Raw genomic sequence first — 12,668 nt, 5'->3', positions numbered from 1 at the left:
GGAGAGTTCTCACCAGAAGCTGAACCCTGCCAGACCTTGCTCTTGGACATCCCATGCTCAAGAACTCTGAGAAAATTAATACCTGTTGTTTCAGCCATGCAGGCTATGGTAATTGTTACAGCAGCCCAAAGCAGCTAATACAGTTCGTATGATTCTTGGCCACATGAGAGACACTGAATATTTATGTTACAGATGCATGCATTTTTGTAGATGTTATTACTTTCAATATCTGAATCTCATAAAACAGATTAAGGTAACATCATTAGGCTTTTGTTAAAAGAAATAACGTAGGTGGAGTATCCCACGGATTCACAGGGGTAAAAAAAAAGTCATGGATTCTATTCTTTACAAGCAAAATGTGTCTAAATATAAAAATTCCCTAGATTTGCATATTTGCCTAATAAACTAAATGCCTTTCTGTACTATATACTTTATCCAAAAATATATTTCTTGGGTTTACTTACTTCCTAGTAAAGCTATAGGTCCAATATTCTAAGAATCAAGTCCTTCATTTTCCCTTTCAAAATACCTTCAATTTCCCATCCCTTTCTGGGTTGAACACCATCTCCCAACCTACACTGTCACTTCTCCATCTCCAGTCTCTCACTATTAAAACCACGATTTTCAAAGTATGCAGATGAATCCGCATCCACTGAATTTTGGATTAAACACGGCCATCGCAGTCTATCATCCAAGGAACCCTGTGATGTACTGTCTCATCAATTTCCCACTTCCCATGAACAGTATGTAACTCATGGTAACTAAGCCAAAAGTTCAAGCGATTTGCGTGATTATGTCTCTTGTTCCCTTACACTTGCAGGCGGGCTCTTTTAATCTCCTCCTCAGGCCCTTTCGCTGTATTATATCTTGTTTGTCCCTCCAGAGCCACCGCCCACCCTTCTCTTGTGACTCAGGAGAATGATATTTATTGACTACAACTCCTTGTCCTCTATCTTCTGATTCCATTTAGTCAGTGGGCAGCCCTGCTCAGATTCTGGAGGCGGGGGGAGAGCAAAGCAGAGGGACCATTTTTCTGGCTCCATTCCTGTGATGGCATCGGGTTGTCTTTACAGTGGGTATCTTGACTCTCCCCTTCTGGGTTTCTCTCACTTCTCTCTCCCCGATCCTTTCTGTCCAAAGACCGGGAACAGCTCTGATGCTGGTTTACTGCACTATCCCCTGGGGTTCCTCCATACTCCAAGCACATTGATAAACCATTTTTGTAAAGAAACTTCCCTCAAATTATTCTACTTTGAATGGTCTGCCAGTTTTCAAGATCTTCCTCAGATATCTGGTGGTACAGTATATTAGCTGCTTGTGTTTGTGTGGGTGCCACTTTTTCAGCACACCACAGGGTTTTCCTCTGAGCACATGTGCTGTCAAGAAAACCTCCAAATTACTGGCCATTTATCATTGGACACATGCGGTTCAATACTCCGAAACTGCCTCGCCATTTTGCAAACTGACAAAATCAATGAGCCACGTGTAACCATTTTTTAACGATTCAGGCATCCATGTATCATCTATTTAAACCAATTTTCTTTATTTAATTTACAAAGTGACCTCCCCCCACCCCAACAAGCCTAGTACCTGACTGGCACAACTGTAATTGAAAAAGTAAATAAAATAACAGGAAAAATATCAGAAAATAAAAGTGAATAAGTGTACTTTACAAAAATGATTTTCTGGGCTTATATTTTGATCTTTACTATGTTTAACTACATCCTTAAAGGGGACTCTGTCTTATTAAATAATTTGCTATTCTTCTGGAACTTGCCAAGAAATGCCTATTGCCCATGCTCCGAATAGGAGGAACGATGCTTACCTTACAAATCTTTAGCTGGCTTTTAATGGCCGTGGGCTCTAAGGTGGCGGTGGGCTGGGTTTTCAACCAGTTGTCAGCAGTGGTTGTCATGTGCTCCAATTGTTGCAGCTGATTATAGAAAGTGATGATGCTGTTCTGATACTCCAGCCAGTTAAGTCTCTCACTTAGCAATTGGCAGAACTCGTTCCACCGGCTGGTCAGCTGTTCTGAGGCTTGTTTGATGCTGTCAGCATTGAGCCCCTCTAGAAAGAAAGAATCGTAGAAGCTCTCCACTAAGTCAGAGACCGAAAGACACTATCTGAAGAGCAGTGTGTCTCCAGTTTAAAAGTATTCATCAGATGAATGATTACAAACCAGCCATTTATTTGCTGATCAGTAAGTAAAAGTACCGAGATGATTTCTGATTATTTGCAAATTCTGCATGGTATCAAAAATATGAATGTAATAAAATAATAAGTAAGAACACAGAAGATGTGGAACAGAAGAAGAAATTTAAATAAAAACAAATATGGTCAAGGCTCTGAGGGGGAGTGGGAGACAGCCTGTGGGCAAATCATCTTTTGGGTGTCTCCAAATAAATGTTAAATACCATGTATATTATTAAAATGTACCTCCAAAAACTTACACTTTTAATTTTTAAAACAGTGTGAAAATTAGGTGAAATGTTATTTGAATTTTTTGAAGAAAAAAAGATATCAGAAATCGGTAATTCTGATTCTGCTACAGAAAGCCAGAAACAAGCAGAGACAGTTTTCCAAAGAAGTAAAATAAGCACTAGAAAAATAATCTTTGTAATATGAAAAACAGTTTTCATATTATTTACATGCCATTTACCGTATTTTTCGGACTATAAGATGTACTTTTACCCCCGAATTTGGGAGGAAAAGGGGGGGTGCGTCTTATAGTCCGAAGGTAGCTTACCTGGCTCGCTACAGGATTTCTGCTTTAAAGGATGTTATTAAATATTCTACCACATTTTTTGCTTAAAAATTTTTTTTCCTATTTTCCTCCTCTAAAACCTTAAGAGGAGGTTAAGAGGAGGTGTGTCTTGTGGTCTGAAAAATACGGTACATATGTGTAAATGAACATTTTAAAATCATGTATAGAGATACCAAGGCGGAAAAAAATATCTATCAAGGACAAAATTTTGGAAACATAAAAACGTCATGACATTTAGCCTTCTGGAGACCGTACTGTGTGTTAGGGGATATGCTGTCTTTGAACACATATTATCTTATTTAAACTTTGTCATAAAGTGATATCCGACTAATGCAATTCCAGGTATATATTATCCTATCCACACCATGAACGCAACATTATGCAATGCTACGTGTTAAAATATTGATTCTCTATAGTTCACCAAATTTACATATCTGTACACAGAAGCACACATGTGTTTAAAAATACATACACATGTTTATATAACAATGTGCTTAATAAATTACATTATATGAAGATAAATATTAAGGCTATGTAGCACAGATAACTTTCTAATAGTTTTAAAATGCTCATATTTGAAGTTTCCTCTTCCTAGATAGATCCATTGGCATCTCAAAAGGGACCATAAACTCATTATAAGATTTTCCCTCTACATTAAAATATTTGACAGGTAACGTGATTTAGTGAAGACCAAGCTGTCTAGGAGAATCCACTTTTATGAATATTCATTACTCCACTTTCTGGAGTAAAGATACTTTAGTTGATAGTCCAGTGAGTTATTAAGGAATCTGAAGACAATCCCTAGCCACATAAGGCCTGTGGTTTTGCTAATTTGTACATGCACTTTACTTTTTTTAAAGATTAAATAATTTGGAATTAAATTCAACAACTATATTGCTTTCCGCTGCTCTGATACTGTAATTTTCACCTTGTTGTAATTATGTCACCCTGCCAAACCGCATCTGTCAATTCATTTAAACTGTAACTTCACTACCTTCAAAGGTTGACACTACCAGCTATGACACTGGAGAAAGCCAACTTTGCAAGTATTACCGGTAATAATCTGTCCTTCCTTCTTCAGCTGATGTATTTTTAAAGAAAAATAACTTTCAAAATAAAATGTAAAAAGAAAACATATGCATGTCTCCACATACACAGCTATAAGAGACAGTCCATGGTTGCTGGAGCTAAACATTCTTCTAATACCCTCCTAGTAGTTTTTTTTTTTTTATTGGTTTTATAGAAAAACATCAGGATGTGTTGTGTGATACACTGTGATTATTTGGTTTTGAGCAGTGACCAAGAGTGGTACCAAAATATGTTTGGTGGGATGCCATTCAGTAACTATAGTTGTAAAAGAGCATGTTTGTTCCAGAGTATAAAAGAAGAATCCAAAATTCCAGTCACATAGGGACCAGGTTTGAGAAAAAAAAATATTACAAGAAAAAGTTAACATTATTTCTGGAAAATGAAAGAAAATAATTTACAAATATACAGGGGAAGAGTTTAAATTGTTAGATAATGAATAAAAATGTGCCATGAATCTAAATGATCAGCTGTTGCCTTGGCCAGTGTGGCTCAGTTGGTTGGAGCCTTGTCCCGTTAACCAAAGGGATGTGGGTTGGATTCACGGTCAGGGAAAACGCTTGGGTTGCGAGTTCGATCCTCATTTGGGGCGTGTGCAAGATGCAGCTGATGGATGTTTCTCTCCCTCCTACTGTCCTTCCCTTCCCGTTTCTGTAAAATCAATCAGCATGTCCTCTGGTGAGGATTAAAAAAAATGTTTTGTAATGATCAGATGTTGAGGAGAAATACTTCCGGTATATGTTGAACTTGAATAAGCACTTAGAAGAAGGAAGTCCATGGTAGTTCAAGTCCAAGAGAGGCAAACAAGAGATGCTAAAGTAAATTAAAGGGACTGATGACCTGATGCTGGATTGAGTCTTATTTAACCTTTATCTAAATGATCAGGAAATACAGAGAGAAATAGCTCACTGTATCACAGACCAACCATACAAAGACCCCCTAGCATTTGGAAAAATAAAATCATAAGTTAATTTTCAGTATGAATAATATACAGATTATTTTAATCAGAAAACAGAAATCAAACTATAATAAATTATCAATAGTTTCTGTGGTATTTAAACTTAATGAGTCTTTGTTGGTCATTACTCGAAACTATCAGCTCAATCTTTGGGGCCCCCCAAAAGTGTTCAGATGCTAAGCATCACTGTAACAAAATTAAAATAAATGAGAAAAGTGAATTTTATACAAATCCACTATGAAATACAGCACTTTCTACTTATTAGCATATTGATTTTTATATTGAATAAAGGCAATTAAAATATAGTAATAGGTAAAAGAAGGCTCTCCATATTATGATAAATGGTGAAGGTAAGCAGAAGGGTAGAGAAGTTCACAGTAAGTGTTCTGGTATTAGGTAGATCTGAGTTCAAATTTGACCTTTTGTACTAGATGGGTGAGCTGGATTCAGTTATTTAATCTCATTGGGTCTCTCGTTTTTCATCCATGAACTGAACATATAAAAGGAATTGATGTCATAGGATACCTATGAGTGTTCTGAATTAACATGTATGAAGTAGTCACACGAAGTCTGACATGTACCATGCGACCAATAAATATTAGTCAATGTTAATATGAAGAACTGAAGAAAAGAACATGTAGGAGACAAGAAAAGAGACCAGATCTTTCAAATGTTGAAATGGGGTGGGAGTGGCGATCTATTAATGGCTGAAAGAGGTCATTTATGAAAATTAATGATTAATACTTGCAAGGTTAGTGCTACTTTCATATAATATGGCACTAATACAAAGTGCATGTATACATTTTCAGAAGAAATTTATCAACAAGGGATGAATTCATAAGTTTACTAGAGAATCTTGGAATATTTCGTCATACATCTCTAATCATTTGAAATTAAAATTATAAACCCATGCCAGAAATTAACAGCAGAGATTTCTAGGTATCACTGGCACAGTCTGATGTGGGTCCCAGAGAATCAGACACCTTGTTATGAAGGGTCTGTATGGAAATATTGTTTAATTCATGTGGGAATATGCTTCCTGCCCCCCCTCCAGTCTAAAGTGTCCTAAACTTTAAACCAGTCTAAGAAAAATGGCTCCCCTAGCAGAACCCGATAGAGCTCCTAGCTCTCAGTAGGGGCAGAAGAGATGCACCGCACTTGTCAACTCACCCAACACCCAATCAACAGCTAACTTCTTACAAACACAAGCATTCGGGGAGCAATATCCACAGATGCAAAAAGCCAAACACAAGCACACACGGTCTCTCTCGCTTCAAGTTTGCTTAAAATACTTTGGGGGAGGGGACAAAAGCAATGTCACACGTCACACTACTTAACGTATATGTCTTAAACTAAAATTAAAAATGCCATTACTTCGGCTTTATGAATTAAATGGCCCTCCATTATCCAGGAGAACTGGCGATATTATGCGAAAGCCCCTTAAAACTTTTGTAGCATCAATAAGGGCACTAAATGTTTCAAGTGCTCACACATAAATAGTTTTACTATTATCCATAATTGTCTTAAGTGCATCCCATAAAAATTATGCTCAACTCAACTGAAAATCTTAAGTTCTGTGACAGTTTATAAGTGTAACTACCTGCAAAGTTTTAAGAATCAATTTTTTGAGCATCTGTTTTTCTTATTTTTTTCATTAGCTACTGAGGGATACAAACACTAACCCGCCAGGTATTGTGAACAATACTTACGGAAACCGTTTTGTAGCGGCGCATTAAAATCTCGGGGATAATGGATCATAATCCCTTCACATCTCATATTCTAAACAACCCCTGAAATAGTCTATGAATAAATAGACTGCACCCAGAGGAAATGGATCATTACTTGAAGTGCATCCATTAATTTTATTACTTGTGTACAGTGCATAACAGACTGTTGGAATAATTTTAATTGTGCACCACCTTCTATGCAAGTGCTTCAGAGCTGCCACTTACAGTGAAGTATTCCTCATCAAGTATATTCATCATTAGCCATGAAGCCGGGGTAGAATAATGCAAACCTTTGTTTTCATAGCTCTTGAATTAGAAGAATACTTGGAGTGAGAACTTAAAATAAAGTTGCATATAAACAGTCGCTGATTCTTGTGGCATATTAAGGGTTATTACAGGTTCATTTGGCACCCAATGTAACAGTCTAAAATATTAATTTATTCAGAGTCCATGAAAATAAGATCTCAGGGTTATAGACTAAATTCTAGAGGTTTCTTTGATCACACTTTTGTACCATTGCTACATCATGTTTTTTTTAAAAATGGTATCTTTTAAACATTAATAGGTTTATGTAAAATTCACACCCACAGGACATGTAATACATACATTTGCCAATATATCTCTTTGTACGTGGTATTTCTAAACGTTATTGAATTGTAAGTGGAAAAAATCAGATTCCGACACACACACGTTTTTGTGACTACATTGCTGCAGTAGGGACTAGTACAACTGCCTCCCTTCACACAAACACACACACACACACACACAGGCAGAGACACTCTTCCTTTGGAGATTGAAGAAAAATGAGTCTATCAATTAACCACATTTGAGTGGGAACTCTGGGGAGACTATTATCCCACGTGTCCCGTGGAGAAACAGGAGACATAAATCAAGTTGCCCAGAACTCAGGAAAGAGTAAGAGAAGAGGAAATAGTGTAACTGTGGAAAGCTACTCGTTCAAAATGGAGGGGCTGGAGGACTGCAAATGGCACTGTTCCCTTGCCCCACTGATACCCAGGACAACGGCAGAACCTCCTCCCATTAGAGTATGAAATTGCCACTGGAAATCCTCCACAGTAATGTCAAACAAAGATAATGAGTGTTGGGCTTTGAGAGGAGCCAAAGTCACTTTAATCCCTGACCTTGCCCATCTGACAAAATTTTGTTGCCTGATCTCAAATGACTTCATTCCTCTGAAGCACTTAATGAGCTCTAAACCAAGATATGAAAACCGCAGCGAAGTAGTTAATAGTATCTATAAGAGGAGCTCTCTGCTGTGTGTTTCCAGTCTGTGGTATTTAAATACGAGCATTAGCAGACTTAGTACTAGGTATTACCTTAAACGCTATAATCTAACACTCAAGGGATGACGGGTTTTGAGATGTTCTTTTACTAATAATTACCACTGGTATTTAAATATTTCCTTGCTGTGATTGTCTTCAGGCTCTTAATTAACACACGGAAAACTACAATTAGAAATTGAAGGTGTAGCGCCATTTAGAGAACATCTCTGACCCTGTTAGACAATTATATTACAGTATCTCTGGAAAGTGTGGTGAAGCCATTTTACAGCTTAAAGAAAGAGCCAATGGAGCTACGCTTATGTATGTTTCCAAATGGATGTTTTCACAGAATTACTTTCTGTAATTTCAATATTAATAAAGGAAAACACTATATCTAAACCAGGGTTTTTGTTATACTTAACTGATAGGAGGCTGTGTATATGTATGTATATGTCGATGTGCAAGAACATCATTTACAAAAATAATTCAGAATAAGTTTGAATAATTTCTATATTCTATACTATTTTGTGTTGAAATAAAGATAAACTAAACCTTAAAGGACATAGGTATCCTTTTTCAAAAATGAAAAAATGTGGAAATCCCCTTCTCAGCATAACGCAGCTACAGGAAACACAAATGAAATATGACACAACTTGTTCCATGAAGGAACTCAGAAATAAAGGAATGAAAAGAGAAGTTGGAATCTTTGAGTCTACTTTTTAGTAGCTGTGTAAGTTGCCTGACTAAATGAAGCAGCAGAGCCGTGGTCTAGCTGTGGTCTAAATTTCAGTCTGACCACGGGTCGGTTGGACCGTACCTTCACTGGCATAACAAGTAAATGGAAACTTTGATGAGCACAGTCAGCCAGTGAGGAATGTCTCAAGCCCCTACCCTTTCCCCCTCTTCGCTTTCTACACAACTTAGTATTTTCCTTCAGAAGCGTTATCCAGTATTTTCTGACCAAAATTACCAATGTAATCATCCCAATTAGTTCCTTAATTTTGCTGTGCTAAAAAGAGTTTTTCAGTCAATTAACATTTATTAAGAACCTACTATATGTCGTGACTTCTCTTCATGCCTCAGAAAGTTAGAGCTGTGAGGGCAATAATCTAGAAAATGATACTATCACTAGTCATATGATCGTTCTAATCCTGCTGGTTTCAATTACCAAAAAAAAAAAATCATTTCCTTTACTTCTAAATTTTAATGGATTTTTAAAAATAATTCAGTGTATGCTATTATCAGATGAGCTGACGTAAGAGATGCTTGATATTTGCTTATAAAGTGAGACTACTTGAAATACATATTTTGCTTATTAAAATAAAAAGAGTGATCATGTGAGTCCTAGGGGGAAAGTATGTAACAGTTAAAAGGAAATATTTACATCATATTATTTTATGTAACATGAATATTCTGTTGTCAAACTTATCAGTTAAACCACCCAGCAACAAGCACCTAAATGACAACCTTTTCATACTTTGCATTGACTTGTAGCACAATTGTATTTGCTTTTGTTTTTAGCCAAATGTAGTCTTGGGGCTAATTAGACAAAGAAAATGAATTGATTTCCTAGGAAGATCACGAAAACTTTTGAATGCCAACATGGCAATTAAGGCAAAAAATAATTCACACGCAGAATTCATGCCCCAGAATGTAGGCAGGTTCTGGAAAAAGCTGACATGCGTGACAAAAACACTTGTTACATTTGGTTATGATAGTTTTGTAAAGATACCCTTTGACAAATGAAAAAAAATCTTGTTTGGAAAAAGCATTATCCCTGATTTTCATAAATTACTTATATCTAAAAATGAACACAGTAGTAGAGCAATTAATATTCGAAGGAAGTTTGTTTACAACTGGTGTCAATAACATATTTGTTCACATGGCTTTTGAGGTACTGTTTGCAAAGATTAATTTGAACCGATTCTTAAAAAGAAAAACAATATTTTGCAAGCTTTGCACTTTCACCTCATTCAAAAAAAGATAAAACGGTTTTTAGAAGTTCCCCTTAGGAGACATTTTTTAAATGACTGAAAAAAATAAAAAGCAACATAACAAATGTCAAGTGTATTACTAGCAAAGAAACATGCTGATGAAACCTTCCACATAATATGTCAGTATGGAAAAGTATATTGCCGGAATGATTTACAATCAGATTATAATCACTTTATATATAGATGTGTTATATGATTGCTTATATTTTCCATTATTTCTGCAAACCTTGTGTTCTTAAATTATTTGGACAAATACTAACAGGACTTGCATTAAAATCAGTTTCTCTGCAACAGATTGATAAAATTCTACCACATCCCATTTTCTCTCATTGGACTCAAATTTGAATTTTCACTAATAATTTCCTTAGCATTAAGAAACAATAATAAAAAGTTCAAAAGCTCACTTTAAATTTGCATTCAGGAAGTGCTTGTCTAATATAATTCAGCTGATAAATATGAACCTATGTGTTTATCAAATCCCTAAGAAGATTATCTAATTCAACTGCGTGTAATTACCATTCACCATCTGTTCCACCAGGGCCTGAGCTGATCTGCTGGCATCTTGTAGTTTTCTGAACTTCTCGGCTTTTTCCCGCTCTATGGCCTGCAGCATGATAGCAAAGGTGAGTGTTTCAGTACAAGGATTGTATAGGCTACACAGTAATTATAACTTCTACTTGCCCTTCCAAGCCTCAAGGTATTTCACTGTCAGCTTATCGCGTGAATCTAAAGATTGGTTTCTTGACACCAGAAGCATCAAAATGAAAGCACAAGCCATTTTCATACTGAATTGCTACTATTTTTAAAAAGATTTCTACTCATAACTCCTGTTTACATAATAATTTCTGAGGCATTGCAAAGAAAAACTGTAAGTAAACAAGAACGAAGGCAAATCATAACAATGAAAAGATAAACTGTCAGATAATTAAAATGCAATGTGTCTTTTAAATATACAACACTGAAATTACTCTTCAAAGCAAAAGTATATACTCTGTAATGAACATTAAATAGACAATCCAGTAACTATCTACAGTGGGGAAAATATGATAGCATTAACTACTTTAGAAAAAAGCACCTTCATCCAAAAACAAAACAGTGAATTAATTGGTCTCTCAAAAAATGTCAAGGAACTCCCATTTATAGGAAAAATAGATTCAGTTTCAAAAAGTTTTAAAAAATTCTTTGTTTAATATTTCTCCCAAAGTTAACTGTTGAACAAAAACACATTGAAATTGACCAAAATTAGTATTTGATACTGTTGAATTTAGCTAATTGTGTCTCTACAGAAACATAGATTTTAAACCATGATTCACAACTATATTAGTATGGTCACTAAAAAGATGAGGGTCTAACAATATATATGTCCTAAAACATAACTACCCACACAAAAAGCAAGGTATAATGCATTCAACATTTAGTAAAATCATTGTTTCTGTGATTAATAATAACATTACACAAAGATTGCACTTGAGTTTGTGGCAAGAGGCTATTCTATATCAGACCGTTTTTCAAAACTGTTTTAGACTGGTAGGCATTTAAATAAATATTCCAACGTGTAATATTGGAGTACATGCAGATGGGAGAACATATAATACATACGTGCACACTCTGCCGAGTGCTGTTCAATAGAATTTTCTGCAGGGAGGAAAGTATTCTGTATCTACACTGTTCCTTCCATACACTAGCCACTCACCACACGTGGATATTGAGCACATGAAACATGGCAAGTGTGATTGAAGAAATTAACTTGAAATTTAATTTTATTTAAATTTACACATGTGTCAGGTGTCAATTTCACAGTGCAAATCTAGTGGCTTCCATGTGAACGTACGTAGTTAAAGACAGACAGTAGAGAAATAGTCATACATATAGATAGAATACGGCGACATCGGGCATACTTTCAGAGAAATAAGCAACCATCTAGAGAACACCATTTCCAAACAAGTATTTTTAGTATTTCAAAAGATTCTCCAATGTAAGTCATAGCCACAGCTGAATAGAGGCTTTGAAAACTTATTTTTAAAAGAGTTTCATGAACTGGGATTAGTGGATTCAAGGTCAAGAGTGCAGAAGCTAAAAGAACCAAAAGACAATAGACTATATCCAATCACGAAAAATGTAATACACAATAAATATACTAATTAATACTTAGCAGAGTGAATGACAACTGAAATAAGACACTATAAAATGACAGTCTTTTGTAAAGAACTTATAGCTTAGCTGGAAGACATACATTTTACACCGTGATGCCAAGAGCAGCAAATGAAAACTCAAGTTCATTCTCATCGGTGGAAAAACTCCAAAGGTAACAGACTCCTATCAATACCTTGGATTCTACTCCGGCATTTCAAAGCACGCACATTGTGGTGTTTGGGGATTACATGTAGTCCAGATCCCACAGCAATTAGCAGGTGAAACTTCTGGATTATCTTGAAAGTCATTTTCACACAGACATTAAGTTGTTTACACAAGCATGTGGACAACCATGGGGGGTTCTAAACTGATAGCTGGACTAACAGATCCACAAGAATAAAGTAGTCACGGAATCTTATTAAAGGTAAGAGCCGAGGCAAAGCTACCAAACTTACAGTTTCTCATCTCCCAGCTTTTGTCTTCTAAATCGCCTGCCCTTCTCAGCTTATTGGCAGGTGTGTTATCCAAACTTAAAATTTATTCTCCATTCAAAGGTAAATTCTATTTGTCAAGGACTCTGAGCATTTTAGAAAAAAATAAGCACATTCTAGCTAAATATATAATATTCACAACTATCAAGAGTTATAGCAGGATTTGAAGTTACATCACAGAAAGATAAGCATAATAAGAGAAACAGGAAAAAAATGTGCTACAACAAAAGTA

General features: G+C 35.8%; 1 protein-coding gene across 3 annotated transcripts in view; it reads right to left on the bottom strand.

Moving 5' to 3' along the window:
* Window positions 1-12,668, bottom strand: part of DMD (dystrophin) — a 1,965,474-nt gene that overhangs the window by 1,216,636 nt on the left and 736,170 nt on the right. For all 3 annotated transcript variants that reach the window (XM_053917632.1, XM_053917633.2, XM_053917631.1), the window contains exons 19-20: window positions 10,329-10,416; window positions 1,826-2,067 (exon numbers count right to left, since the gene is read on the bottom strand). In XM_053917632.1, coding sequence (XP_053773607.1) covers window positions 1,826-2,067; window positions 10,329-10,416 — 330 coding nt within the window. The remainder of the gene's footprint in view (window positions 1-1,825; window positions 2,068-10,328; window positions 10,417-12,668) is intronic.

This window comes from Desmodus rotundus, chromosome X, assembly GCF_022682495.2.
Source record: "Desmodus rotundus isolate HL8 chromosome X, HLdesRot8A.1, whole genome shotgun sequence".
In the NCBI taxonomy this organism is placed as follows: Eukaryota; Metazoa; Chordata; class Mammalia; order Chiroptera; family Phyllostomidae; genus Desmodus; species Desmodus rotundus.
The sequence above is the reverse complement of the archived record's forward strand: the minus strand, read 5'-3'. Positions and strand labels throughout refer to the sequence as shown.